Source organism: Mobula birostris, chromosome 7 (genome assembly GCF_030028105.1).
Source record: "Mobula birostris isolate sMobBir1 chromosome 7, sMobBir1.hap1, whole genome shotgun sequence".
In the NCBI taxonomy this organism is placed as follows: Eukaryota; Metazoa; Chordata; class Chondrichthyes; order Myliobatiformes; family Myliobatidae; genus Mobula; species Mobula birostris.
In genome coordinates, this window is record NC_092376.1 from 177,141,366 (window position 1) to 177,168,962 (window position 27,597).

The window sequence follows — 27,597 nt, forward strand, 5'->3', positions numbered from 1 at the left end:
TGGCGGCGAGGGAGGACTGCGCCGGCGCGGGTAAGATGGCGGACGATAAGGTGAGTTCCTGAGGTGACGGCGGGGGTATTCGGGGGTTGCGGTTGGCAGAGGGAGGGGGATCGGGACGAGGGGATCAGCGGGCAGCGAATGGAAGAGAACCGCCGCGGCGGGATCGAGACCGGACTGGTGCTGAGGCCTCGGGTTTGAATGACGTTCAGTGCCACACCTGGGAGGGGCCAGGAGCGACGGGGGTATAGGGCACTCGCCCTGGATGGGGAAATGAGTGGGGCAGGGAGCAAGAATAGTGTGGGCATTGGGAGGCAGGAACAGTGCGATCGTGTTTGCTGTTGTGTACTGGGGCAGCAGGCTGAGGGTGGCAGACACCAACAGAATCAACAAACTCATTCGTAAGGCCAGTGATGTTGTGGGGATGGAACTGGACTCTCTGATGGTGGTGTCTGAAAAGAGGATGCTGTCCAAGTTGCATGCCATCTTGGTCAATGTCTCCCATCCACTACATAATGTACTGGGTGGGCACAGGAGTACATTCAGCCAGAGACTCATTCCACTGAGATGCAGCACAGAGCGTCATAGGAAGTCATTCCTGCCTGTGGCCTTCAAACTTTACAACTCCTCCCTTGGAGGGTCAGACGCCCTGAGCCAATAGGCTGGTCCTGGACTTATTTCGTGGCATAATTTAAATATTACTATTTAATTATTTATGGTTTTATTACTATTTAATTATTTATGGTGCAACTGTAACAAAAACCAATTTCCCCCGGGATCAATAAAGTGACTATGACTACGAAGAGAGAGATGGGCTAGGAGCTGGGCGATGCTGTGACATGGGGGTATTAAGGATGATGTGGGCATGGGGAGTGGTATGGGGTGAAGAGACGGGGAACTGCGGAGAGGGAGATGCTGTTAAGGATTGTGAGCTGGTTGTGAAGAGATGTGACGGTGATGGGGTGCGAGTATGGAGTAGAGGTGGGGAGGGGTTAGGAAGGATGGAGTGGGCAAGGGGAGTGGTGTAGGAGTGAGGAGATGGGGTTTGAATTGGGAATTGTGGAAGGGATGGAGAGATGGGGGCAAGACGATGGGTGGGGTGAAGATGGGTTAGGGAGCATGAGATAGGTGAGTGTAGAGCTGTAGGGGGGGGGGAAGAGGTGGGATGGTGTGGGTTCTGGGCCACCAGAGTGAGGCAGAGAAGGTGAGGATGTTTTGGGCCTCAGGCTGGGCTTCTAGGAGGGGTGAAGAGAAGAGGGAGGGTTGTTTTTACAGATTTTTATCTGGTAACTTTTGTTCTTGCCGCAGGACACACTGGGTAAGTTGAAGGACCTTGCACAGCTGAAGGGTCAACTGGAGAGCATCCAGCGGAAGGTGGAGGAGGAGGTTCAGATGGGACTGCCGAACGTGAGTATGAAATAAATTACCTTGATTTAACCCCCCCTGTGAATAGTACGGTTTAAGATTGATCTACTGATGGGCAACAACTTACTGGCAGTTTTCAAAGCAAGAAATACAATAAAGTACTCTGTGGATAATTATGGTACCGCAAACAACGAAGAGGCAAGCAAAGGCAAGGCTGATCCAAGGGTTGAGGCGTGCGAGTGCAAGATAGAGTCAGAGAGAGGTCGGGGCATATTTGAGATGAAGTCGGAGACGGAACTGGAGTGGACAAAGTGGAGAAAAAAAAATGAGTGGAGGAGTTTTGGCGCCCATCCACCTAAACCGAGAGCGAGCTTGGATTGACTAAGTGCCGGGCCGATTTGGAAAGGCTGGGTATGGGCAAGAACATGGCAGTGGGGTCCGGGCCCGGAGGGTATCACTGCAGTGGAGCCCAGATCCTAATGCAGGGACGACCTGTTGTTTGAGCAATTTAAAAGCCAGGCTGGGTGTCAGGGACCAGAGGTGTGGGTTAGGCTAATTCTGCTCGCTCTCTGGCGCCAAGGCAAGCTCCGGTTGGTCCAGGCTTTGTGTCTGCAAGCGTCATTACGATTTGCTCCACTGTGTGTTGAACTGAGGCTGTGGGCCTGTTCTGGCTGCTCCAGGCTTCAGGGCAATGGATTCTCTTTTACTCTGAAAGCTGTTGCTTGCTTCTCTTGTTTGAACAATTTGTGTGTTTTATCCTAATCCGCGCATTGGGTGTTGCTCTGATTTTTAGTTGGGTTCTTTCGGGTTTCTTGTTTTGTGGCTGCATGTAAGTAGACAAATCTCAAGGTTGTACAATTTAGACATACTTTGATAAGAAGTGTACAGGAACCTCAGGGCTCAGACCACCAGGTTCAGGAACAGTTATTACCCTTCAATCCTCAGGCTCCTGAACCAGCATGGATAACTTCACTCACCTTAAATCTGAAATGTTCCCACAACCTATGGACCCACTTTCAAAGTCTCTTCATTTCATGTTCTCAGTCTTACTTGTGTGTTTTTTGTATTGCGCAGTTTGTCTTTTTTTTGCACATTGGTTGTTTGTGCATCTTTGTGTGTAGTTCTTCAATGATTCTATGTTTCTTTGTTTTATCATGAATGCCCACAAGAAAACAAATTTCAGGGTAGTAGATGGTGATATATACGTACCTTGATAATAGATTTACTTCAGCTTGGTGTCCTGTTGAGTTCTCCAGTAACACCATGCCTGATCTTGGAGCCACACATGCCCTTTGGCTCGTCTAGTCTTTGCCAGCCAAGATGCCCAACTAAGCATTCCAATTAGCCTGTATCCCTCTCAATCTTTCCACACCAGCAGCCTGTCCCAGTACCTGTTAAATATTGTCAAAGATCAAGAATCAACTTTATTCACCACATAGGTTTACCTGTATTTGGAACTTGCTATGGTGTGTTGGTCAGGACATGACATGCAACACAAAACAACATTTAACAATTATGACAATTTTAAAAAAATTGCAAGGAGATGGGAACCAGAGTGCCAGAACAGTTAGTGGAGAGGTTGTAGAGGCAAATGTTGCTAAGGCCTCAGACAAAGTCAGGAATCAAAAAGTTGAGCATGGTGTGACTAATATCCTGATCTGCGTACTGTATATTTCAATGCAAGAAATATCGTAGGAAAGGCGGATGAGCTCAGGGCGTGGATCAACACCTGGAATTTTGATGTAGCCATAGTGAGAATTGCTTGCAGGACTGGCAGTTCAATATTCTGGGATTCAGTTGTTTTAGACATGACAGAGTAGGAGGGATTAAAGAGGGTGGTGATACTAGTCAGGGAGAATATCACAGCCATGCTCAGTCAAGACAGACTGGAGAACTCGTCTAGTGAGGTGATATGGGTGGAACTGAGAAAGCAGAAAGGTATAACCATATTACCGAGGCTATATTACAGACTGTCCAACAGTCCGAGTGACTTAGGGAAATAAATTTGTAAAGAGATCGCAGACTGTTGCAAGGAACATAAGGTTGTTGTAGGTGATTTTAACTTTCCACAGATTGACTGGGAATCCCACACTGTAGAAGGACTAGATGGCTTAGAGTTTGTCAAATGTGTTCAGGAAAATTTCCTTCATCGGTACGTAGAAGTCCCAATGAGAGAGCGTGTGACACTGGATCTGCTATCAGGGAACGAGACAGCAGATGACAGAAGTTCGTGTAGGGGAACACTTTGTATTCGCTGAGCACAATGCATTGGTTTCAAAGTAAGTAGGCAAAAACAGGCCTGGTCCTTGGCTTCAGATTCTAAATTGGAGAAAGGCCAACTTTGATGGTATCAGAAGTGGAGATTAGGACAGGCTGTTGTCTGGCAAAGGTCTACTTGGAAAGTGGGAGGTCTTCAAAAGTGAAATTTTGAGAGTACGTACCTATTGGTATAAAAAGTAAAGATAACAAGTATAAGGAACCTTTGGCTTTCAAAAGATATTGAGGCCCTGCTTAAGAGAAAAAAGGAGATGCATAGCAGGTATAGGCAAGTAGGAACAGATGAGTTGCTTATGGAGTACAAGGAATGCAAGAGAACACGAGAAAGAAATCAGGACGGCTAGAAGAAGGCATGAGTTTACTCTAGCAGACAGGATGAAAGAAAATCCTAAGGGATTCTACAGGTATGTTAAGAGGAAAAGAATTGCAAAGGACAAAACTGGTCCTCTGGAAGACCAGAGTGGCAATCCGTGTATGGAGCCTAAACAGATGGGGAGATCTTAAATGCATTCTTTGCATCTGTATTTACTCAGAAGACAGATACAGAGTCTATAGAAATGAGGCAAAGTGGCATCAACTTCACGGACCCTGTACAGATTACAGAGGAGGAGGTGTTTGCCTCCCTGAGGAAAATCATGGTGGATAGTTCCCCAAGGGTTGACAAGGTGTTCCCTCGGATCCTATGGGAGGTAAGCTCAGAAATTGTTGGGGTCATAGCAGAGATATTTAAAACATCTTTAGCGACAGGAGAGGTACCAGGATAGCCAATGTTCTGCTGTTTTCAAAAGGCTCTAAACAGAAAGCAGGAAATTATAGATGGGCGAGTGGGAAAGTTAGTGGAAGATATTCTAAGGGACTGGATATATAAGTATTTGGATAGACATGGACTGGTTAAGGATTGTCACAATGGCTTTGTGCATGGGAGGGGTTCTTTTGCCCACTATTATCATCTGATTTGAGTTAATTAATATGGTTTCCTTCCAATTTTTGTTTAAATGGATTTGAGTTGGCAGATTGATGTTTTTCTTTTATGGAAGCTTGTATGACGTATTGCTCCAGGGTTGTGCTCCCAATCGGTTTTTTTTTTCATTTTTTTTTTAGTTAGTAGGGGTTTTTTTTCTCTTTTTTTTCTTTCAGACTTAACACTTTATTTTTTCTTAATTATTGATATATTGCTTAGCTTTGTTAATCAGTTATTTGCTAATTTAATTCTTTATTGTACATATTGACTTAATTATCTTTTTGTTGATCTTTAATAATGAAAAAGATTTTAAAAAGAAAGGGATTGGTGCTGGGTCCTTTGTTTGTCATCTGTGTCAATGATCTGAATGATAATGTGGTTAATTGGATCAGCAAATTTGCAGACGACACTAAGACTGGGGTGTAGTGGACAGTGAGGAAGGCGATCATGGCTTGCAGAGAGATCTGCATCAGCTGGAAAAATGGATTGAAAACTGGCAGATGGAATTTAGGGAAGATAAGTGTGAAGTTTTGCACTTCGGTAGGACCAACCAGGGTAGGTCGTACACAGAGTTGGTAGGGCACTGAGGTGTGTGGTAGAACAACGGGATCTGGGAACACAGGTATATAATTCATTGAATGTGGTGTCACAGGTATAGTGCCTATCAGAAGTATTTGCAACCCTTGGAAGTTTTCATGTTTTATTGTTTTACAACATTGAATCACATTGGATTTAATTTGTCTTTTTTGACACCAGTCAACAGAAAAAGATTCTTTTTTGTTGAACTGCAAACAGATCTGTACAAAGTCATCTAAATTAATTATAAATATACAATCAATTATTTTGTTTCATAAGTATTTGCCCTCTTTAAGTCAGTATTTAGTAGGTACACCTTTGGCAGCGATTACAGCCTTGAGTCTGTGTGGATAGGTCTCTATTAGCTTTGCACATCTGGACACTGCAATTTTTCCCCATTCTTCTTTACCAAACTGCTAAAGCTCTGTCAGGTTGCCTTTTTCAAGTTCAGTCACACATTCTTAATTGGATTGAGGTCTGGACCCTAACTTGGCCGCTCCAGGACATCAACGTTGTTGTTTTTAAGCCATTCCTATGTAGTTTTGGCTTTATGTTTGGGGTCATTGTCTTGTTGGAAAATAAATCTCCTCCCAAGTCTCAGTTGCAAACTGTATCAGGGTTTTCTTCCAGGATTTCCCTGCATTTTGCTGCATTCATTTTACTCTCTACCTTCATAAACCTTCCACGGCCTGCTACAGTGAAGCATCCCCACAGCGTGATGCAGCCACTACCATGCTTCACAATAGGGATGGTGTGTTTTTGGTGATGTGTGGTGTTTGGTTTGTGCCAAACATTACGTTTAGTCTCATGGCTGAAAAGCTCAATTTTGGTTTCATCAGACCAGAGAACCTTCTTCCAGCTGACTTCAGAGTCCCACACATGCCTTCTGGCAAACTCTGAGTTTTCATGTGAGGTGTTTTATTTTCAACAGTGGCTTTCTCTTTGCCACTCTCCCTTAAAGCTGTGACTGCTGAAGCACCTGGGTATGCACGGTCTCTCCCATCTCAGCCACTAGAGCTTGTAACTCCTCCAGAAGACACAGGTTTCTTTCTCCCTCACTAGTCCCCTTGCACCTTTACACAGTTTTTGAGAACAGCCTCCTCTAGGCAGATTTGCAGCTATGCCGTATTCTTTCCATTCCTTGATGGTTGAAATAGCTGTACTCCAGGGGATAGTCAGTGACTTGGAAATTTTCTTGTATCCATCTCCTGGCTTGTGTTTTTCAATAACCTTTTCGTGGAGTTGCGTGGAGTGTTCCTATGTCTTCCTGGTGTAGTTTTTGCCAGGATACTGACTCACCAGCAGTTGGACCTTCCAGATACAGGTGTATTTTTACTACAATTAATTGAAACACCTTGACTGCAAGGTTTTACATTTGTCATTAATTTAGATCACTTTATAGAGATCTGCTTCCACTTTGACAGAAAAGAGTCCTTCTGTTGATCAGAGTCAAAAAAGCCAAATTAAATCCACTGATTCAATTTTGTAAAACAAAACATGGAAAGTTCCAAGGGGGTGAATACTTTTTATAAGCCCTGTAGATACAGGGTTGTAAGGAAAGTTTTTGGCACATTGCCTTCATAAATCAATGTACTGAGTACAGAAGATAGGATGTTCAGTTGAAGGTGTTTAAGACGTTGGTAAGGCCTAATTTGGAGTATCGTGTGCAGTTTTGGTCATCTACCTACAGGCAAGACATAAACAAGGTTGGAAAGGGTGCAGAGGAAACCTGTAAGGATATTGCTGGCTCTGGAGGACCTGAGTTATAAAGAAAGATTGAATAGATTAGGACTTTATTCTTTAGAATGTTAAAGATTGAGAGGAGATTTGATAGAGAGATTCAAAATCATGAGGATTATAGACAAGGTAAATGCAAGCAGGCTTTTTCCACTGAGGTTGAGGTATAACACTTTGCAGAAGGGAGCTTTTGGAAAAGAGTTTTCAGGGTAGATTGTTCCTGCAATGATTTTTCCATTCCCGCTTCTTTGTCGTGGACACATACAAGTCTTGTATGTGTTCAGGACGTACAAATTGAATGATCTCTGCATTAGAACACCAGAAATGGAAACAGTTCATTGGTGAGACTGACGTTGGGGGAGTTGCTTGGCCTTGGTTGTTGTGTGGACCAGGCCTTCATGCTGTGGGATCCATGCGCCCGGGGAAGAGGCGCCAGAGGCAGTGTGGGAGAGAAGAGGTGCAGCAACATGCTGGAATCTGTGCTGGGTTAGGGCATAGCTCCCGCAGGCTGGCTGTCCAGTGTTCGCTCTCTGGAAGACAAGTTGGATTGCCTTCATCTACTGCTTACCCAGTATGAGATGAGGAACTGCTGCGTGCTTGTTCTTGCGGAAACCTGGCTTCAGGACAGCATCCCATGCACCATCAATGTTCAGGCCATGACACCAAGAGAGTTATGCTACCATTATTTTATGACTGTATGTGCTATCGTAACTTTATGTGCTGTGTGTGACTGTGAGGTCTGGCATTGGTCTGGGCCGACCACAGATGCTGCATTCTAGCTGTCTGCATGATATACAAGCCAGGTCAGCACAATATGGAGAGTAAGCTGTTGCCCAAGTAACAAGCTTCTCCACTCCGCGCAGCCGATGAATCCAAAGAAACCGACCGATACGACGTGGCACCAGCAGCATCGCAGGAGTTGCCAGTCAGCCTTAAACTCTTTGATCAACCATGGCTGATGAGACCCATGTTAAGGTGCAGCTAACCTGCCTTTGCCTCTTCTGTCTGTAGAAACGGTTCCACCAGGCTTAGTGGCTGAGCCAGCAGCTGGGTTTGGTTGTCAGAGGCTATTTGATATGCATGCCATTGGGAGCTTATCCTCACTATCCCCCCCAGCTATGACAACCTTAAGGAACCTGTGTGACTGTACGTGCTGTGCTTTGCACGTTGGCCCCAGAGGAATAATGTTTCATTTAGCTGTCTGTGTGTGAGTAGTTGAATGACAACTAAACTTGAGCTTGAATTTACAGCCTTTGGGGGGGGGGGGGGCGTTGGTGGTGGTTGGCATTCTGCTCGGTGAATAAACAGTATGCCAGACAAGCTTTTCACTGTATCTTGCTATACGTAACAATATACCTATTCCATTACCTGTTACAGGGTGGCTCGCTACTCGCCTCTCCGTTCCTGAAGGGCTTCCTCGCTGGCTACGTGGTGGCAAAGCTGCGGGCATCTGCTGTGCTGGGCGTGCTGGTGGGCACAGTCACTGGGATCTATGCAGCCCAGAACTACAACATCCCCAACGTGGAAAATTCTGTCAAAGACTACCTGAACTCCCTGAAGAAGGGACCAAAGTAAGGATCTCCAACTCCAACTCTTTCTCTCCCCCCCCACCCCAAACTTCGCCACAGCTTCCAAGCCGGCTTCTAGCGTCTCCAACCACCAGCTGGTCTCCGGAGGAGGAGAAGGCAGTGGGGAGAGTTGGATGCCAGCCTGGGGTCAAGATACCCCAAGTATTGCCGAAGGCTGACTGGACTAACTTGAATCAAGATCAAGTTTTATTATCCCCGAACATACGTCGTGAAATTTTGTTTTACGGCAGCAGGACAGTGCAATACATAAAAAAATTATTATAAGTTAGAATAAGAAATATAAATAAGTAGAGCAAAGTACATGGTTGTGTTTATGGACTGTTCAAAAATCTGATGACAGAGAGGGAGAAGCTGTTTCTAAACTGTTGAGTGTGGATCTTCAGGCTCCTGTACATGAGACTAACACCGGCTCTGAAAGACGGGTGCCTGCAAAACGGTTGGTTTTCTGCTGTCCTCTCAGCTGCTTGGCCGGCCTCATTCCTACCTTATAGCACCAGTTGGCATTTGCTTTCAAGTGTTTGAATTGCTCTGGCAGGCCTCTGTCTAGTGGGAAGGGGATGGAGTTGTGGGAGGATGCCACTGCCACCAACAGAGGCCGGCTGAGAGGACAGCTGTATTGGGCGCTGGCACTACTGGTCTCTGCACTGGCCTACGGCTCACATGCCCCCCTGCTCACCCTGTGCAAGGTGGGGTTGGAGGTCCCCTTTAGCAGCTCCTCTGTCGTGGTGCTGACCGAGCTGGTCAAACTGTGTGCATCGGCCGTCGGCCTCCTCCTTCCCCGCAGACACTCCCCACCGGTCCCACTCTCCCCCTCAGCCTCCCTAATGGCTGCCGTCCCCTTCGCCCTGCCTGCCGCCCTCTACGCCATCAACAACAACCTGGCAGTCCACATGCAGCAGCAGATGGACCCCATCACCTTTCAGGTTCTGGGTAATCTCAAGATCGTGGCCACCGCCACCTTCTGTGGCCTCCTCCTGCGCCGGCATCTCTCCCCCCGCCGCTGGCTGGCACTGTTGCTCCTGACAGCAGCTGGCACGTGTCACGCTGGCTCCGTCCGTCGGCATGATGACCGGGAGTCCCTGGGACCCCTTCGCCCCTACCTCACTCCTCTGGGTGCCACTTATTGCGCCCTGTACTGTACGGTGTCTGGTCTCTCCGCAGCCTGGACCGAGTGGGCGCTGAAGTCACGGCCACTACCTCTGAGCCTGCAGAACTTCTTCCTGTATGCTTTCGGGGTGGCTGCCAATGCTGCAGCGCACCTGGCCTCCTCTCCCGCAGACGCTGGCTTCTTCCAGGGCTTCTCGCCGTGGGTGGCCCTCATTGTGGCCTCACAGGCCCTGAACGGGCTCCTCATGTCCGCCATCATGAAGTATGGCAGCGGCATCACCCGCCTCTTCGTGATCTCCTGCTCCATGTTTGTTAACGCAGGGCTCTCCGTCGCCCTGTTCAGCATGGAGCTCACCCCCTTGTTCTATGTAGCCGCAGCCCTGATCTGCGTAGCTATTCATCTCTACTACAACATTGGGTAGCACCAGCTGAGAGCTTTTCATCTCGATCTGCTCCCTCACTTCAATGTTTACAGAAAAATTGGGCCCACACTCAATGCCCGATAAATTAACAAGGGCACTTTGGCTGTCTGCTTCTCAAATTCTATTCTTATCTACTTTGGAGTTGAGAGGGATAGTAAATCAGCCGTGTTGGAGCAGAGTTAATGGGCCAAATGGCCTAATCCTCCTCCGAGTCTTAAGGAGCTGTTGAACTCTGGGCATAAGGTACTACACCAAAACGATCATCACTCATCATCCTCAGATTTGGGTGCCACAGGATTATAATGGTTAGCGCTATGCTATTGTAGCTCAGGGTGTCACAGTTAAATTGGGGCATTGTCTGTGTGTTCTCCCCATGAGGTTCTTCCCACAGTCTAAAGACTTATCAGTTAGTAGGTTAATTGGTCAATGTTAATTGTCCTGTGGTTAGCCTAGGGTCAAGTCGGTGGGCTGCTGGCCAGCACAGCTTGTTGTGCTGGAAGGGATTGTTCCACACTGCATCTCTGAATAAATCCTCACGGTTGGGGTATGTGACCATAGAAAAGATTTCTCCCCAATTTTTAACCAGGTTTCTGCCCAGGTTGTTGCCTTGGCTTTCCATTCTTCTGTGAGAGCAATGTTGTCAAGGCCTTCATCTACTCTAACTGGATCTGGTAGCATCTCAAAGCTGTTGTATCTTGGCCTGTGTACGGGGAGCACGTCTGGTCAGTCAAACGTAGCCTTGCTTGCTGGACATTGCTGTAAGCTAGTCCACATACTGCTGGAGTGAGAGGGTCCTTTGTAAATGTGTCCCAATTACCGCATAGAACTTTACAACCCTTTGGCTCACGAGACCGTGCCGACCTACTAACCTATACTAAAGTCAATCGAACCCTTCTGCCCCACGTAACCCTCCATTTTTCTATCACCCAGGTGTCTGCCTATGGGTTTCTTAAACGTCCAGCACCCCTGGCAGCATGACTTACCTCTTGACATCCCCTCAGATTCTCCAGTCACCTTAAAATTATGCCCCATCTTATTAGCCATTTCCACCCTGCAAAAAGGTCTTTGGCTGTGCTCTCTGTCTATGCTTCTATCATCTTGTACACCTCTATCAAGTCACCTCTCATTCTGCTTCACGACAAAGAGAAAAGTCCTAGCCCACACAACCTATCCCCATAAGACATGCCCTCTAGTTCAGGCATCTTCCTAGTGAATCTCCTCTGCACCCTCTCTAGATCCTCCAAATCCTATAATGAGGCAATAAAACATGAGATGTATTAACCGCTAACCTCTTAGCCATAGAGGCACTACAGTAAGAAACAGGCCATTCAGCCCATCTAGAATGTGGTTTCACCTCAGGAGTGAGTTTTTGGAGGTCATTGGAGCAAGGCTGATTGTGTCTTGATGTTACACTTTATATAGTCAGGTGACTGACATTAAAGTGTATTTACAAAGACCGATTCCACACTCAGGCCAGGTAGCATGCTCCCCAGTGATATTAGCTGCACAGATATTAGTCTTCTGATCTCCCTGGTCTACGTTAATTTCTGAGTATGTTTTGGTATCACCAGCAAAACCAAAGTGTTTTATTTAAGGTGCTGAATGGGTTGGAAATTTCCAGCAAATTTGTCTTTTTTGCGGATCCGTAATCATACCCCAGATAACTCCTCACTGTGTTGATGTGACCGCATCATAGACAACCGCCGTCTCAGCCCCATTTCAGATCTTGTGCAGCTGGAAGGAACTATTTGTGTTTACATATTGTGAATGAACTTGCTGGAAAAAAGTAACTCCTTGATCTGTCACCTATTATTTTGCTTCAGTGATGTAATTAGTATTTGAATGTATGCAAATGAAGCATGTATTAATGATTATTTGGAATATAGAGGAAATATATATGTGGCTTTTTGCTGAATAGAGATATATTATTTGAAAAGCTGTGGCAACATTCAGGGTTAAATGCCTGTCACAATCTTTTAAAGGATGTGTGACAATTTTAAGCGCTGTTGCAAGCACTGTTTTAACTCTTTCCAAGCCAGGGGTTCCCAACCTAGCTTAATTGTACGTCCATGGCATAAGAAAAGGTTGGGAACCCCTGCTCTAGGCTGAAGTAGCAGTATCTTGTGTCAAAAGCATACCCGTCCATTGCCTTATTTTTTATTATTGTTTCATCTTCCCAATGGGAATCTATAATACAGCGGTGTGGCTGGTTTAGACACTTGGCCTGTGATCCAAGACTGGAAATACTCAACTGGTCAGGCAGCTTTTGTGCAATGTTTCACATCAGAGACCGGAACACGTCTTAAAAGATCTTTGACATGAAACCCTCTCCCAATTAGACTTCATCAATGTCATAAACATTTCAATATTACATCCCTAATCAAGCGGCCTTTAGTGCCAGCATTGCACTTGGGAAGTTTAAGTCTTGTGTCCAAGAGATTGGGGTGGCAGGGGTGGAGTTCTCATTCCGTACCACCCACACAACCCGTAAACAGTGGAGCGCAGGGAACCATGGTTCTTCAGTGACGTTGAAACCATTTTCCAGTTTTCAGACAACTTGTGCCTTTATTACATAACTAATGAAAACAATGCAAGAGTGTTTTTCCCCCCCAAATTTCTTAGCTGCCATTAGTTTTTTTAACATACTTCTATGGTTTTTAATTTTAAATTTTAAATAAATACCTGATGGAAGTTAGAGACTGGATTTCTCTATAAAGGATTTTAAATCGGTGCCTGATTTTTTTTTTGTTGTTACACACTCTCTTCTCCAACAATGTGACACAGAAATGGGACAAATTGATTTCTGCTCCCTGCTGCCTGGGAGAACACTAGTCCTGCTATTAGAAGAGTACAGGTTATTTGCTAAACATGAGATTCTGCAGATACTGGAAATCCAGAGCAATACACACACAATGCTGGAGGAACACAGCAGATCAGGCAACATCTATGGAAAGGAATAAATAGCATTTCAACTGAGACCGTTCATCAGGACAGGAAAGGTAGTTTGGCATCTTCCCCTGTCCTTTCCGGTCCTGTTGAAGGATCTCAGCCTGAAATGTTGACTGTTTATTCCTCTCAGTAGTCGCTGCCAGACCTGCTGAGTTCCTCGGGGGGGGGGGGGGGGTGCGCGCGCGCAGTTCAGTGCACAGTTTAATGAAATCTGGTGCTGGTGGTATTAGGATCTCTTCCAAAATGCACCTTCAGTTTGATTACTGTTTGTTATCGAAGGTACGGGTAAGGTAACTCTAGTCCAATAACTTTTGTGGTCCAATGTGCTCTGAATCTGTAGTACAGATCTGTACTTATTAATTCTAACTAAAATCTGAACCGATCTGTAGCTAATCAGCCACTTTTGCAATCTCAGCCAACAGCATTTCCACCTTGAGGAAACTTTAGGTTTCTGTTCTTGCTTTATTATTGTCCTATGTACCGAGAAACAGGGAAAAGTTTTTTTTTGTTTGGTATGCTGTGCAGAACAGATCAAGGATCAACTTTATTCGCCATGTACATTCACATTTACAATGCATTCTGGTTAATTGGGTCACATTGGGACCAGTACATTTTGAATGGCTACCCCAATTCGCTGGTTTCATGGAAATTGTTAAAAAGGTAGAAAAAGTACAAACTACCATTTAACTGGGTAACAAATTATGTATTTAAATGAAATACAGAGCAAATTGGAACACTATCAATGCTTTTACAGTACTATAAAACTGTATTAGTTCTTATTAGTTATTGACAGGAATTTAGCCAGTGTACGTTCTTTTGAGTGTAAATAAGCAAAAGCAATGCAGACACTTAGTGTAGATAATGAACTGCCTTCACACAATGTTATTGATGACTGCTTCATAATTCCTAACTTGGTGAAATAATGAAATCATTTCATTTTTACTCCCAGGCGCTTCTAAGCCTGAATGCTTGAAACCATGGTGAGCAAAACAGTTCTGAAATCTCTTGCTGCATATTTCTCGTTGATTATCAGTGACAAAAATCTCTGCTTTTTGAACACAAGTGCACACCACTGATGCAGTTTCTTAACTGTTCTCTCTCAGCACGGTATAATGTCTTAACGACCACGCGTGACTGACGTTAGTTAGAAGCTGTTTGGCAACAGTCTTCTGCCTCAAAGTAGCAGCATAATGTTCCAAATAAACAAGGCGAATCCTCGCAATTTTCTTGATTTTTGTTCTTTAAGAGTTGTCCCAAATTAAGTGGCTGCCTTATTAACCATTGGCCCAATGAATCAAAATCCACCGATTTAGAAATTTAATGTACGTTGGTGCAATGTGCAAAGCAAATTCAACGGTTATAAAGAATTATATAACAAAACAATGTTAGAGGTTAAAGTATGGATATGGAATAAAATGTGCAATTATAGAAATACAAGCATGTATTTACAATGGAAACAATTATAAAAGGTGTTTCACAACACATACAAAATGCTACAGGAACTCGACAGTCAGACGGCAGCTTGCTGAGTTCCTCCAGCATTTTGTATGTGTTTCTTATTTCCAACATCTGCACAATCTCTTGAGTTTTATTCAAAGCACAAGTTCAAAGTTAGTACGGAAGGTAGTACAAAAAAGAAAACAATGCTGACTACAGTGTTAGTGTGGTGCAGACAGACAAATAAAGTGACAGTACGGACGGTTCTTGGAGCTCTTGCCTGAAGCGCTCAGCTTCCTCTGAACAGGACAAAACTTTATGGTGCCGGACTAAACATTTTCACCCTTGTATTTCTTGCACTGAGCTCTGAACAGACTATGGAGTTCTGGTCTGACCCAGACACTTCAGTTTGTAATTCTTCACAAAGACCAGAAAAGTAGAGCAGACAGTGGTTTTTAGTTGTAGTTGCTGCTGGTGCGTGATTCCCAACATTTTATTTGAAGGTTGTCGGTGACGACTTTGGGAAAATTTCTTAAAGGAAAATCCATTTGCCTGTTTCAGTATCAGTAGCTCTAAAATACTGGACCTGGTACAAGTACTATATCTATATGATGATGTGACACATTATGAAATAAAGATATTTTATGATGCAAAGCCTAGAGACTGAGTGTTATTTACTCTGATTTATGAACTGGCGCATGACTGAGAGGTTACGGGGTTTAGACTGTTGAATTCAAGGGTGGATATCAGTGAAAGGTCTGAGTGTTGGGTAAATGCATCATTTCATTCTCTCACACCCTCACCCAGCTATCGGTTAGAATGGACTATTCAATACATTGGAATTTGTTCTGCAAGTTCAACTTTAATTGTCAGTCATCAGTCAACCGTACATTGAAACACCTAAATGAAATAGTGTTCCTTTGGAGTCAAGTTGCAGAATATAGCACCAACAATCCTGCAGAGTACAAAACATATAGTTCTGTGGTTGCTATCATTACTGTATTGGGGACTAATATATAGTACATATACAGTACTGTACAAAAGTCTCGGGTATATACACATGAAACTTCACTGGTTTCCTTGGCTGTTTGAGTCCAGGAAATACACACTCTGGTCCCGCTAAACCATGAGATTGAGACGACCCTCCCACCCCAAACACCGGTTTGTGTGGATGCTGTGTAATTTGCTACCCTGTTACAAATCTGTGCCAAGAAACAACAGACAGTACACTGCATACGATTAAAGGAATTATATTTATGACTAAAGGGTTAGTAAAGAAAAAAAACAAAAGGGGCCCATTATAATTAAACAGTCAAATGTGTACCAGCTGGAGCTCAATTCACCGATCCTCAGTCGATCTCGGTCCTTGGCTCCATGGAATCATGATCTCTCTACCAGGTAGTATCTACAAATGATTCTCTCCAGCATCTTCTCTCTCCATCTCCCACCGAACAAAAGACCCAGCTCACATTCCAAAGCACCCATTATCTGTAACCATAACCCAAACGTTGCTTCTACAGAAAGACCATTGCATTAGCAGTGAAATCTTTCCGGGGGGGGGGGGGTCTCCGTCTCCCCATCTCTCCCTGTCCCTCCTGATGTGCCTGTCTCTGTACAAGGTCAACAAGGCAATAAGGACCTCCATCAAGGACTCAATGGGCCATTGGAGGATAATGCTAGAAGCTAACTCAAAGCCAATAGCACGTGACCATCAGATGTGGAATATACCAGGGTGATGCACTATCCCCACTGCTGTTGTGCATAGGCTTGAACCCCCTTCTGCCAGATCGTCTCAAAGAGTGGATGTGGGTACAGGTTCTCGAGTGGAGTGACCATCATCCACATCCTGTATATGGATGACACCAGGCTGTATGCCAGAAATGAAAGAGACATTGACTCCTGACAAGGGTGTACAACAGAGACACTGGGATGTCAGCTGGACTGTGAAAGTGCAGCTGGATGGTAGTGAAAAGAGGCAAACACATCAAGGCTGAAGGAGTCAGGTTACCTGAAGGCCACAAACCAGATGTACAGGAAGCTACAAATAACCGGGGATCTTGCAGGTGCATGGAAGCCACGATGAGGACACAAGGAAAGCTGTAACATCCAAGTTCCCTCAAAGAGTGAGACAGGTCCTAAACATCCAGCTGAATGGGAAGAACAAGATCAGAGCCATCAACACATTCACCCTACCAGTCATCAGATACCGTCTCAATAGTGTGCTGGCCAAGGACTGGTAGGGTGAATGTGGTAGCCACTGACATCAAGACCTGGAAACTACTAACATTACATGTTGGATTCCATCCAAAGTCTAACATCGAACGACTGTACAATCACCAAAGTAAAGGAGGACAGGCTTGGAAGTGTCAAGGACTCAGTCCTGGAAGAAATACAAAATATCCATGAGTACGTCAGGAAAATGGCCCCCTAAAGATGACCTGCTAGGAGAATACCTCAGACAGCAGGCAGGGATATGGAAATGGGTGAAGCAGAGCCAGAGGACCAGAGGCCATGACAGGACAAGCCACTGCATGAGATGTACCATCACCAGATATGGCTAACGCAAGAAAACCCTACCAATGGCTGGAAAGGGCAGGGCTGAGGGACAGCACAGAGGTGCTGCTCATGGCTGCACAGGAACAGGCGCTGAGCATGAAAACAATAGAAGCAGGGGTCTGTCACACCAGACAAGACCCAAGATGCAGACTGTACAAGGAATCCGCTGAAACCATTCAGCACATAGTAGCAGGGTGCAAGATGCAGGCAGGGACAGTATACACTGAACGACACTACCAAGTTGCAGGAATCGTGTACAGGAACATCTGCACTGAGTATGGATTGGACACTCCCAAGTCCAAACGGGAAACATCCGAGAAGGTGGTGAAAAATAACAGAGCTAAGATCCTGTGGGACTTCCCAATACAGACTGATAAGCAGGTACTGGCCAACCAACCAGACACAGTAATACTGGACAAGGAACAGAAGAAAGCAATAGGAATAGATGTGGCAATCCCGAATGACAGTTAACGTCAGAAAGAAAGAATACGAGAAGCTGGAGAAATACCAGGGCTTGAAAGAGCAGATAGAAAGGATGTGGAAGGTTAAAGCCAGAGTAATCCCAGTGGTAATGAGAGCACTTGGAGCTGTGACACCTGGGAAAGTGGCTCCAACAAATCCTGGGAGCAACATCTGAGATCTCGGTCCAGAAGAGTGGAAAGCAACTTCGTAAATCTGGCAGGAGAAAAGAATGGTGAGGGTGGAGAGCCGCAGGGTGGTGGGACAGGTGGCAGAGAACAAGGGCTGGAGTGCGGGCTGACACAGGCGCAGACACACCCAGCCCTAGTACACCAGGCAAGCTCATTTAATTCCACATACATTGATCATTACAGAATGTCTCTCTGATGCTTCCCGCTTCCTTCCCCTTTTCCCAGCTCCTTCCCTTCTACCTGCTCCCTTCGATTCTCGATTCTCAGTGAACAATAGAAACCTATATCATAGAACATAGAATAGTACAGCACAGTACAGGCCCTTCGGCCCACAATGTTGTGCCGACCCTCAAACCCTGCCTCCCATATAACCCCCCCCCCACCTTAAATTCCTCCATATACCTGTCTAGTAGTCTCTTAAACTTCACTAGTGTATCTGCCTCCACCACTGACTCAGGCAGTGCATTCCACGCACCAACCACTCTCTGAGTAAAAAACCTTCCTCTAATATCCCCCTTGAACTTCCCAGCCTTTACCTTAAAGCCATGTCCTCTTGTATTGAGCAGTGGTGCCCTGGGGAAGAGGCGCTGGCTATCCACTCTATCTATTCCTCTTAATAATAATACTGTATCAGAATCAGGTTTACCAGCATTCACATATGTCATGAACTCTGGGTTTTTTTGCATCAGCAGTAGAGTGCAATACACAGAGCAACCCCCCCCCCCCACACCCACCCCACCGACTCTGGCACCTCCATCCCTGGGCGGATGCAGCAGGCAACCCTGTAGCACGAGGGCCTAAACCGCACCACTCAGCTCCCCCACCATTGATCTCACCAGTGCACCAGCGAAGCAGACTTGCAGCACTTGACATTACCAATGTCAAACAAGGTCTTGGACATGAAAAAATGTCCAAGGCAATTCTTTGCACCACTTGATTGACCATGCGCCGCCTCCGACACCTTCCTCCTTGGGTGACGGTAGTCGCTGGCAACAGGTCCAGCTCCACTGCCTTCGAGCCGCCCAACAGGATAACGGGCTGTAGCAGTCGTATTTAAAATGTCCTTAGCCACGTTAGGTGTTGGAGGAATGGAGGATAGCGAATGTTGTTCTGTTGTCAAAGGAAGGCTCTTAAGAGTAAGCCAGGAAATTATAGGCCTAATATCAAGAGTGGGTAAGTTATTGGAAGGTATTCTAAGGGTCTGAATATGTAAGTATTTGGATAATCAGGGACTGATTAGGGATAGTCAACATGGTTTTGTACATGGTAGGTCATGTCTAACCAATCTTATTTTATAGTGCAAACATGAGGAAATCTGCAGATGCTGGAAATTCAAGCAACACACACAAAATGCTGGTGGAACACAGCAGGCCAGGTAGCATCTATAAGAAGAGGTACAAGTCGACATTTCGGGCCGAGACCCTTCGTCAGGACTAACTGAAGGAAGGGACTTTCAGTTAGTCTGAAAGAAGTAAACTGAAAGAAGAAAGAAGGGTTAGTCAGGACTAACTTCTTTTAGTTAGTTTCAGTTAATCCTGATGAAGGGTCTCGGCCTGAAACGTCAACTGTACCTCTTCCTATAGATGCCGCCTGGCCTGCTGCATTCACCAGCATTTTGTGTGTGTTGCTTATTTTATAGTGTTTTTCTCACTAAGAAAGTTGATGAAGGCAAGGCATTGAATGTTATCTACATAGATTTTAGCAAGGCCTTTGACAAGGTCTTGAATGGAAGGTTGGTCAAGAAGGTTCAGTCACTTAATATTCTGCATGAGGTAGTAAATGGGATTAGATATGGGCTTTGGGGGAGTAGTCAGAGAATGATTGTAGATGACCACAGCCTCCTTGACTGGAGGACTATGACTAGTGGTGTGTCAAAGGAATCGGTGCTGCATTCATTGTTATTTGAATCTGCAAATTTGTAGAAAATGCCAAAATTGGGGATACAGTGGAGAGCAAGGAAGACTATCAAGGCTTGCAAAAGGATCAGGAGCAGCTTAAAAATGAGATGAAAAATGACAGATGGAATTTAATAGTCATAGTCATAGTCATAGTCATACTTTATTGATCCCGGGGGAAATTGGTTTTTGTTACAGTTGCATCATAAATAATAAATAGTAATAAAACCATAAATAGTTAAATAGTAATATGTAAATTATGCCAGGAAATAAGTCCAGGACCAGCCTATCGGCTCAGGGTGTCTGACTGTCCAAGGGAGGAGTTGTAAAGTTTGATGGCCACTGGCAGGAATGGCTTCCTATAAAGCTCTGTGTTACATCTCGGTGGAATGAGTCTCTGGCTGAATGTACTCCTGTGCCCAACCAGTGCATTATGTAGTGGATGGGAGACATTGTCCAAGATGGCATGCAACTTGGACAGCATCCTCTTTTCAGACACCACCGTCAGAGAGTCCAGTTCCATCCCCACAACATCACTGGCCTTACGAATGAGTTTGTTGATTCTGTTGGTGTCTGCTACCCTCAGCCTGCTGCTCCAGCACACAACAGCAAACATGATCGCACTGGCCACCACAGACTCGTAGAACATCCTTAGCATCGTCCGACAGATGTTAAAGGACCTCAGTCTCCTCAGGAAATAGAGACGGCTCTGACCCTTCTTGTAGACAACCTCAGTGTTCTTTGACCAGTCCAGTTTATTGTCAATTTGTATCCCCAGGTATTTGTAATCCTCCACCATGTCCACCCTGACCCCCTGGATGGAAACAGGGGTCACCGGTACCTTAGCTCTCCTCAGGTCTACCACCAGCTCCTTAGTCTTTTTCACATTAAGCTGCAGATAATTCTGCTCACACCATGTGACAAAGTTTCCTACCGTAGCCCTGTACTCAGCCTCATCTCCCCTGCTGATGCATCCAACTATGGCAGAGTCATCAGAAAACTTCTGAAGATGACAAGACTCTGTGCAGTAGTTGAAGTCCGAGGTGTAAATGGTGAAGAGAAAGGGAGACAAGACAGTCCTCCTTTCCCCCTAATGTCCTCCTAATGCAGACAAGTGTGAGGTATGGAGGACAAACCAGGTTAGGACTTGCACAGTGAATGGTGGGGCACTGAGGAGTGGTATGGATCAGAGAGATCTGAGATCCATAATTCCTTGAAAGTGTTGTCACAGGTAGATAGGGTCAAAAGGAAAGCTTTTGGCAGATTGCGCTTCATAAGGTACTGAATACTGGAGTTGGGATGCTATGTTGAAGTTGTATAAGACATTGGTGAGACCTAATTTGGAGTATTGTGTGCAGTTCTGGTCACTACCTACTGAAAAGGTATCAATAAGATTGAAAAAGTACAGAGAAAATTTACAAGGTTATTGCCAGAACTTGAGGAGCTGAGGAGCTTTTATAGATATGTGAAAAGAAAAAGATTGGTTAAGACAAATGTAGGTCCCCTACAGACAGGAACAGGTGAATTGATTATGGGGAGCAAGGACATGGCAGACCAGTTGAATATCTACTTTGGTTCTGTCTTCACTAAAGAGGACATAAATAATCTTCCGGAAATAGTAGGGGACAGAGGGTCCAGTGAGATGGAGGAACTGAGGGAAATACATGTTAGTAGGGAAGTGGTGTTAGGTAAATTGAAGGGATTAAAGGCAGATAAATCCCCAGGGCCAGATGGTCCGCATCCCAGAGTGCCTAAGGAAGTAGCCCAAGAAATAGTGGATGCATTAGTGATAATTTTTCAAAACTCTTTAGATTCTGGACTAGTTCTTGAGGATTGAAGGGTGGCTAATGTAACCCCACTTTTTAAAAAAGGAGGGAGAGAGAAACCAGGGAATTATAGACCGGTTAGCCTAACATCGGTGGTGGGGAAACTGCTGGAGTCAGTTATCAAAGATGTGATAACAGCACATTTGGAAAGCAGTGAAATCATCGGACAAAGTCAGCATGGATTTGTGGAAGGAAAATCATGTCTGACGAATCTCATAGAATTTTTTGAGAATGTAACTAGTAGAGTGGATAGGGGAGAACCAGTGGATGTGGTATATTTGGATTTTCAAAAGGCTTTTGAGAAGGTCCCACACAGGAGATTAGTGTGCAAACTTAAAGCACACGGTATTGGGGGTAAGGTATTGATGTGGATAGAGAATTGGTTGGCAGACAGGAAGCAAAGAGTGGGAATAAACGGGACCTTTTCAGAATGGCAGGCAGTGACTAGTGGGGTACTGCAAGGCTCAGTGCTGGGACCCCAGTTGTTTACAATATATATTAATGACTTAGATGAGGGAATTAAATGCAGCATTTCCAAGTTTGCGGATGACACGAAGCTGGGCGGCAGTGTTAGCTGTGAGGAGGATGCTAAGAGGATGCAGGGTGACTTGGATAGGTTAGGTGAGTGGGCAAATTCATGGCAGATGCAATTTAATGTGGATAAATGTGTGGTTATCCACTTTGGTGGCAAAAACAGGAAAACAGATTATTATCTGAATGGTGGCCGATTAGGAAAAGGGGAGGTGCAACGAGACCTGGGTGTCACTATATACCAGTCATTGAAAGTGGGCATGCAGGTACAGCAGGCGGTGAAAAAGGCGAATGGTATGCTGGCATTTATAGCAAGAGGATTCGAGTACAGGAGCAGGGAGGTACTACTGCAGTTGTACAAGGCCTTGGTGAGACCACACCTGGAGTATTGTGTGCAGTTTTGGTCCCCTAATCTCAGGAAAGACATCCTTGCCATAGAGGGAGTACAAAGAAGGTTTACCAGATTGATTCCTGGGATGGCAGGACTTTCATATGATGAAAGACTGGATCGACTAGGTTTATACTCTCTGGAATTTAGAAGATTGAGGGGGATCTTATTGAAATGTATAAAATCCTAAAGGGATTGGACAGGCTAGATGCAGGAAGATTGTTCCCAATGTTGGGGAAGTCCAGAACGAGGGGTCACAGTTTAAGGATAAAGGGGAAGCCTTTTAGGACTGAGATGAGGAAAAACTTCTTCACACAGAGAGTGGTGAATCTGTGGAATTCTCTGCCACAGGAAACAGTTGAGGCCAATTCATTGGCTATATTTAAGAGGGAGTTAGATATGGCCCTTGTGGCTAAAGGGATCAGGGGGTATGGAGAGAAAGCAGGTACAGGGTTCTGAGTTGGATGATCAGCCATGATCATATTGAATGGCGGTGCAGGCTCGAAGGGCCGAATAGCCTACTCCTGCACCTATTTTCAATGTTTCTATGTTTCTATAGTGAAGGGCTGAATACATTAAGATGTTATTCTGTGGAGCGTGGAGAATGAGGGAAGATTTGATAGATGTATAGAAAATTATGAGGGGTATAGAGAGGGTAAATGCAAGCAGGCTCTTTCCACTGAGCAACACACATCAACGCACCCCATCCTCTTGGAAGTTTTCACTAGGAAGAGGTACAGTCGACGTTTCAGGCCGAGACCCTTCGTCAGGACCCTGACGAAGGGTCTCAGCCTGAAATGTCGACTGTACCTCTTCCTAGAGATGCTGCCTGGCCTGCTGCGTTCACCAGCAACTTTGATGTGTGTTGCTTGAATTTCCAGCATCTGCAGAATTCCTCGTGTTTGCGTTTTTCCACTGAGGTTGGGTGAGATTAGAGCTAGTGATCATGGGTTAAGGGTGAAAGGTGAAATGTTTAAGGGGAACCTGAGGGGGAGCTTCTTCACTCAGAGGGTGGTGAGTGCGTGGAAGGAGCTGCCAGTGGAAGCAGCAGGTGCAGGTTTGATTTCAATGTTTAAGAGAAGTTGGGATAAGAACACAGATGGATGGGCTGTGGAGGGCTGGGGTCCAGGTGCAGATCAATGGTACGAGGCAGAACAATAGTTTAGCACAGATTGGATGGGATGAAGGGCCTGTTTCTGTGCTGTGCCCAATGACTCATCTCAGACTCTATACTGAGGGGTTTTTTTTGTATCAGAAGGATGTTCTATGTTCCATTCAACCTATTTAGGCCTTGCTAGCCCCCGTCGTTCCCATTCTGTCCTTACTTGTAACTTATTCCTTCACGTCCATCATCTAGCCTGAAGTTTTTTATTTCCACGTACCCCTGGAGGCAGTGATGGAGTGGACAGTCAGACATTCTCCCAGGGCAGGATGGCTAGTGTGAGGGGGCATGAATTTAATGTGATTGCAGGAAAGACTAGGGGGCAGGGTGTCCGAGGTAAGGTATTTAACACAGAGGTTAGTGGGTGCGTGAAATATCCTGAACAGAAAGGGAGCACTGTGGACAAGAACGAGATTCCCAGGTGGTATATTGCCTCGCAGGTGCCAGATGGAGTCCTCAGCATTCTTAAGTTGGAGGGTGAGTGGCCGGAGGTCGTGGTGCATATAGGTACCAATGTTATAGGATGGAAGAGGGGTGAGGTTCTGCAAAGTGAGTTCAGGGAGTTGGTGCTAAGTTAAAGGACAGGACCTCTAGGGATTGCGACCTGTGCCATGTAATAGTGAGGCCAGAAATGGGAAGATAATACAGTTTAAGTTTCTGTAACTCTCCAAACTGAAACCTTGATGATCCAACGATGTGATGTATGTGCACACTAATCATTAGTCAAACCGTTCAATGTGAGGTGGGTCTGCCTCCTCTCCCCATCACCGTGGCAATTCTTCCCGCAGTCCTGTAGCAGAGAGTTGATCCCGTAGATGTGCGATCACTGCAGGGTAAAGAGAACACGGACTCAGGAGAAGAACAGACTACTGGTGGAACACAGTGGGTTGGTGGGAACCTGGTGGGTCAGTGCGGTATGGGATGGTTGACGTTTCAGGTTGAGACCCTGCATTCGGTGTGTTGTCCCGGGAGGGTTAAGAGTATCATCAAGGACACTGTGGTTGTATCACCGCCTGGTATGGAGGCAGCACTGCACAGCATCACAAAAGGCTGCAGCAAGTTGTGAACTCAGCCAGCTCCATCATGGGCACCAGCCTCCCCAGCACTGATATCTTCGGAAGCTGCTGGCTCGGATTTAAGAGGTACACAAGTGTAAGCGAGAGTGAAATAATTGATGCTCTGGATCTGATGCAGCACCAAAAAAAATCACAATAAGATAAAGAACACAATAACTAAAACATAATAAATATAAATGCATAGCTTATAGACATAGATTGCTTGTATGTATGCCCATAAAGTAATGCTAGGCACAGGAATGTCTGTGACTCTGACAGGAATCAATAAAGTCGTGGTGGTTGGGGGTGTGGAAGGGTGGGTTAGTGGGTGGAGGTGTTGACCAGCCTTACTGCTTGGGGAAAGTAACTGTTTTTGAGTCTGGTGGTCCTGGTGTGGATGCTACGTAGTCTCCTCCCTGATGGGAGTGGGACAATCAGTCCATGAGCAGGGTGGGTGGGATCCTTCATGATGTTACTGGGCCTTTTCCAGCACCTTTCTGTATATACATTGGGGGTCAGTGTGGACAATGGTGGAGGATTACAAATACCTGGGGATACGAATGGACAATAAACTGGACTGGTCAAAGAACACTGAGGCTGTCTACAAGAAGGGTCAGAGCCGCCTCTATTTCCTGAGGAAACTGAGGTCCTTTAACATCTGCCGGACGATACTGAGGATGTTTTATGAGTCTGTGGTGGCCAGTGCTATCATGTTTGCTGTTGTGTGCTGGGGCAGCAGGCTGAGGGTAGCAGACACCAACAGAATCAACAAATTCATTCGTAAGGCCAATGATGTTGTGGGGATGGAACTGGACTCTCTGACAGTGGTGTCTGAAAAGAGGATGTTGCCTAAGTTGCATGCCATCTTGGACAATGTCTCCCATCCACTACATAATGTACTGGGTGGGCACAGGAGTACATTCAGCCAGAGACTCATTCCACTGAGATGCAGCACAGAGCGTCATAGGAAGTCATTCCTGCCTGTGGCCATCAAACTTTACAACTCCTCCCTTGGAGGGTCAGACACCCTGAGCCAATTGGCTGGTCCTGGGCTTATTTCCTGGCATAATTTACATATTACTATTCAACTATTTATGGTTTTATTACTATTTATTATTTATGATGCAACTGTAACAAAAACCAATTTCCCCCGGGATCAATAAAGTATGACTATGACTATGACTATATGTCCTTGGTGGCATTCATCATTATTTGTAATCGCAGATTGTCTTTCTTTGTGCATTGGTTGCCTGTTGGTCTTTGTTTCTGTGTGCTATTTCATTGTATTTCCTTGTTCTACTGCGAATGCCTGCAAGAAAATGAATCTCAGGGTTAGTAATCAGTACTCATGACCTTCTACAGAGGCACAGTAGAGAGCATCCTAACTGGTTTGTTAGAGTTGTTGGGGAGGGTTTAAAGGACTCTGGCACAGATGGTAAAAAAGCAAAGATAGCGTGCAATCAAACTGTCAGGGTGGGCAGGCAGATGATAGGACATAATTGCAGCCAGTAGGGTATCAATGGATTCAAGCTGCAAAATCAGAAAGGGTCACAAATGCAGCACTCAAAGTGTTATATCTCAATGCACGGAGTACAGTATAGGAAATAAGGTGGATGATCTTGTTGCATTATTACAGATTGTCAGGTATGATGTTGTGGCCTGACTGAATCGTGGCTGAAGGACAGTTGAAGCAAGGTGAAGCAAGGTTACACGTTGTATCGGAGGGATGAGAAGATATGCAGAGGGGTTGGTGTGGCTCTACTGGTAAAGAATGGCATCAAATCAGTAGAAAGATGTGACGTAGGATGGGAAGATGTTGAATCCTTGTGGGTTGAGTTAAGAAACTGCAAGGGTAAAAGGACGTTGATGGCAGTTATATACAGGCCTCCCAACAGTAGCTGAGATGTGGACCACTTTGACTGCTGCATTTGTGACTGTTTTTGATTTTGCAACTGGAATCCATTGATACCCTACTGGGTGCAATTATGTCCTATCATCTGCCTGCCCACTCTGACAGTTTGACTGCACGCTATCTTTGCTTTTTTACCATCTGTGCCAGAGTCCTTTAAACCCTCCCCAACAACTCTAACAAACCAGTTAGGATGCTCTCTACTGTGCCTCTGTAGAAGGTCATGAGTACTGATTACTAACCCTGAGATTCATTTTCTTGCAGGCATTCGCAGTAGAACAAGGAAATACAATGAAATAGCACACAGAAACAAAGACCAACAGGCAACCAATGCACAAAGAAAGACAATCTGCGATTACAAATAATGATGAATGCCGGCTTCTTGCCACCAAGGACGTATGTACAGAAAGGTGCTGGAAAAGGCCCAGTAACACCATGAAGGATCCCACCCACCCTGCTCATGGGCTGTTTGTCCCTCTCCCATCAGGGAGGAGGCTACGTAGCATCCACACCAGCACCACCAGACTCAAAAACAGTTACTTTCCCCATGCAGTAAGACTGATCAACACCTCCACCCACTAATCCACCTGTCTACACACCCGCAACCACCACGACTTTATCATTTCCTGTCAGAGTCACTTGAGGTACAGACAACCTCTGTGCATAGCATCACTTTATGGAAATACAATGTATTTGTATATTTTTTAGTACTATTGTGTTCTTTATCTTACTGTTATTTTTTGGGCTGTATTGGATCTGGAGTAACAATTATTTTGTTCTCCTTTACACTTGTGTACTAGAAATGACATTAAACAATCTGGAATGTACATACTTTGATAATAGATTTATTTTGACTTTGACTTTGATGTTCTACTTAATGTAGTCTGCCCTTTCATAGAATTCCCGATAGTGTAAATAATCTCTCGCTGTTCCACATTTTAGAGGATTTAAATTACTGTCTCCCTTTCTCCGCTGCACTCTTTTAGGACCTCATTATCCAGATTTACTTTGATACTTTCAACTGAATGTTGATACATTAGGGAAATTTAAGAAGCTCTTTGATAAGCTCGTGGATGAAAGAGCATGGCAATAAAGCACTGGTCAGATCACACTTGGAGTTCCGGAGCTGTTTTGGGTCCCTTATCTAAAAAAATGTGCTGGCATTGGAGAGGGTCCAGAGGAAGCTCACGAGAATTATCCCGGAGATG

General features: G+C 45.2%; 3 protein-coding genes across 4 annotated transcripts in view; 2 read left to right on the forward strand and 1 right to left on the reverse strand.

Moving 5' to 3' along the window:
* On the forward strand, window positions 1–27,205 carry LOC140200606 (SLC35A4 upstream open reading frame protein-like). Its single transcript, XM_072264152.1, has 4 exons — window positions 1–50; window positions 1,306–1,404; window positions 8,291–8,484; window positions 26,654–27,205. The coding sequence occupies exons 1-4, from the start codon at window positions 36–38 to the stop codon at window positions 26,664–26,666; spliced, it is 321 nt and encodes a 106-aa protein (XP_072120253.1). The 5' UTR covers window positions 1–35; the 3' UTR covers window positions 26,667–27,205.
* On the forward strand, window positions 8,491–15,066 carry LOC140200604 (probable UDP-sugar transporter protein SLC35A4). Its single transcript, XM_072264151.1, has one exon. It carries the CDS (start codon window positions 9,060–9,062, stop codon window positions 10,029–10,031), a length of 972 nt encoding a protein of 323 aa, XP_072120252.1. The 5' UTR covers window positions 8,491–9,059; the 3' UTR covers window positions 10,032–15,066.
* Window positions 23,144–27,597, reverse strand: part of golga6l9 (golgin A6 family like 9) — a 75,027-nt gene continuing 70,573 nt past the window's right edge. For both annotated transcript variants that reach the window (XM_072264149.1, XM_072264150.1), the window contains one exon: window positions 23,144–24,251. In XM_072264149.1, the coding sequence (XP_072120250.1) occupies window positions 24,190–24,251 (62 nt within the window). In that variant the 3' untranslated portion in view covers window positions 23,144–24,189. The remainder of the gene's footprint in view (window positions 24,252–27,597) is intronic.

Bases quoted from the DNA above. Each gene is read 5' to 3' on its own strand.
- LOC140200606 (XM_072264152.1), top strand. The intron at 1,405-8,290 runs GTGAGTATGAAA...TACCTGTTACAG, and splicing joins TTCAGATGGGACTGCCGAAC to GGTGGCTCGCTACTCGCCTC.
- LOC140200604 (XM_072264151.1), top strand. From the start codon at position 9,060: ATGGAGTTGTGGGAGGATGCCACTGCCACCAACAGAGGCCGGCTGAGA.